This window comes from Crocodylus porosus, unplaced genomic scaffold (genome assembly GCF_001723895.1).
Source record: "Crocodylus porosus isolate Cpor-Errol unplaced genomic scaffold, CroPor_comp1, whole genome shotgun sequence".
Classification (NCBI taxonomy): Eukaryota; Metazoa; Chordata; order Crocodylia; family Crocodylidae; genus Crocodylus; species Crocodylus porosus.
The window spans coordinates 113,066,556-113,069,329 of record NW_017728947.1 but is presented as its reverse complement, the minus strand read 5'-3'; the positions used below and the strand labels follow the sequence as shown (position 1 = coordinate 113,069,329).

The following is a 2,774-nucleotide window of genomic DNA, read 5'->3' as shown; positions in this document are numbered from 1 at the left end:
TGCACTAATATTATGCTTTTCTCCTCCTGCAGTCCCGGCCTACCCCAACCAGGACAGGAAAGACATGTGCTTGACTGTGGCACCTTGGATCACTCAGCCATGCTGACAGCACAAGTCACAATGAGTCACTGATGTCATGCCAAATCACTTAACTATGTGTACACAGGAGCACAGGGTTGTGCCTCTTGCTGCTACCCCTGCCTGCAGGGGAAGTGTGGCAGGGGAGTGGGGAGCTGGGAGCAAACAGCTTTTTGTGCCCCCCGCTGTGGCCTGCCATGCCAGGTTCTAACGCTGCTTTGCGGAAGAGGCGAGAGCAGCACAGCGGGGAGCACTGCCAGTACGTGCTGACTCCCTGGAGTCTAGGAGGACAGGCAGCAGACATCTGAAGCTGGCCCAGGTTCTGGATAGCAGCTGATAGCCACAGAGTGCAGGCTGGTTGCAGCAGGGTTTCCATGGGAGCAGCCTGGGTTCCATGGCTATCAGCAGCTACCCCATAGCCAGGGACAGCTACAGCCAGGAGGCTACAAAGAGCTCCTGCTTCCCCAGCCCTAACACATACCAAGGAAAATGGCCTTGCATGCCATGTGCAACACGTGTGCCGGAGGTTGCCAACCCCTGTACTAGAAGCACAGTCTATGTCATCCTGCTGCAGCAGGTCAACATGATCAAAGAGACTTCTTATAAGACCTTGAAACTTTTGTTGGCAGTGGTTTTAGCTTACTTATAATGGCAGCATTGTTGGTTTCCCTGCGAAACCGGAATCTCCTCAACTTCTCCACCAGGTCTTCAGCAACATCACAAACAACAAGAGATTCACTCTACACAGGAGGGGGAAAAAAAAGAAAAGAAAAGAATTGTTTAAATTTTAATCCCCCGTCTCCACTAGAACAATAAGAACAACACGCATGCAATCCAGGTGTAGATACAAGTATCAAGCCCTGTGAAAGCAGACTTCTGGTATAAGAAAACAGAACTCATCTCATTTCTTAGAAGGTCACGATGATTCTTAACTAATCAGAAATGTAAGAACCACATGTTAGTTACAGATAGTTATATATTCTCAATTCCTAAAGTCAGAAAATTACTTCTATACAGGCCGTCCTCAGATTTATGACGCAATTAGTTTCTAACAACTGTCCCAAGTCAAAACATTGCAACTTGGAACTAATTTTCTCATAAGAAACAATGTTATAAATGGGGGACTGGTTCCTGAACCAAGGCCCGATACCCTATTTTCACCAAAGATACCCCAGAATTTTGTACACGATCAATTATACATGAGTAATACATCTACATTAATGTACTGCAAATAGCAATCACATTGATTTAGAAAGACTTCTCCGAGGTGACTTTGCTGGATGTTTTGAAGGGTTCTTGGCTGGAGTCTTCTCAGGAGTCCTGGCTGCAGGTTTTTCTGGAGTCTCGTCTGCTTTCTTAAAAAAAGTGTCCAAGGAAGTTTGGACAGACTTTATCCAGGGAGACGAGCAACGCAGCGAACTTGTTCGCTGGCATGGCGTTGCACTGGATCAAGCGTCGTAAAGTCGAACTGACATCAGAAAGTCAAAATAGGGCATCAATTTATAAAAGTTGTAAGTGTGAAACATTGTAACTTGAAACGTAAGTTGAAAACTGCCAGTACATTCATTTTATCAAGTGACCCTATGCCTGTAACTTAGGGCTGAAGGCAGAGCTTCAAATCTTTTTGCAAGTCTGGTTCTGAAATGAGATGGCTTCATAAAACTTGCACTGCATTTGCTATTGTATACTTTGACTGTTTAGAGCAGGGGGAACTAGTATTGCAACCAGAGGCAGCAGCGTCATGTATTCAGATTTATATCCAAAAAGGGCTTGAAATTAGAGGGCTGCTGGGTGTTAAACACAGAAGTACCGCTTTGAACTTTCAAACTTCACCCATGTGGGGAGCATTTAACAAGACCTACGAGTCAGGTAACACACGCTTACGTTTCAGAGTAATTTAAAATCAACACAGTAATTTAAAATCTCCCCCCACCACCTCTGACCTCTTTACTATTCACTCCAGCCAGGAAGGGCGAACACCAACTGCAGACCCTTCCTCAGTCTGACAAGAGATTTTTAAACCCAAGAAGATGGCTAAGAAAATGCTTCCCAACTAATTTAAGTTGGTCTAATAAAAGAGATCAGGTTCACCTGAAGCACCTCACCTGTCCCACACACTTGCTCTCCCTTTCGTTCATGGTAGTTTTTGAAACCAATATTTGGAGGCACCTAAAACGAGCTCCGGCCCCTAGTGGGTGGAGGGGAGGAGCGATCTATGAACCGCCCTTTTAGCTGGGACGGTCTAGTGGGGGATGGACTAGCGGTCCCTTCCGACCCTAACTGAAATAAGCAGCCCCGCTTATTATAATGCTTATTTTTAAGCTACGCAAACCAATCTGTATCCGCATAAAACGACTGGGGGGGGGCACCCTTCCTATACACGCTCGTCCAAACACTGGGGGGGGAGAGGAATTTCCCACCTTTTTCTCCTTTTAAAGCTGGACCCATGTGAACAGTTTGCTCCTCACCCTTACGCGAAGGGCCGCCCCTCCTTCAGCACCCCCTGCCTGCCTTTCTCCACCGCGGGAAGACACCAGCCGTGGCCCCGCTACTCCACGCCCGCCCCCTAGCAGGACCGCGACCCCCCAGCCGCTCACCATCGTGCCCCGGCCGCGCTGCTACCCTCGCGCTATGACACCGATCACCGACCCCTTCTCACGGCAACCGGCCCCCGCTGCGCCTGCGCCTGCGCCGCC

General features: G+C 48.2%; 1 protein-coding gene across 1 annotated transcript in view; it reads right to left on the bottom strand.

Annotated features, from left to right (window-relative positions):
* GMFB (glia maturation factor beta) overlaps window positions 1-2,774 on the bottom strand; it is a 13,821-nt gene extending 11,047 nt beyond the window's left edge. Inside the window, exons 1-2 of the mRNA XM_019550982.1 lie at window positions 2,676-2,774; window positions 696-818 (exon numbers count right to left, since the gene is read on the bottom strand). Coding sequence (XP_019406527.1) covers window positions 696-818; window positions 2,676-2,678 — 126 coding nt within the window. The 5' untranslated portion in view covers window positions 2,679-2,774. The remainder of the gene's footprint in view (window positions 1-695; window positions 819-2,675) is intronic.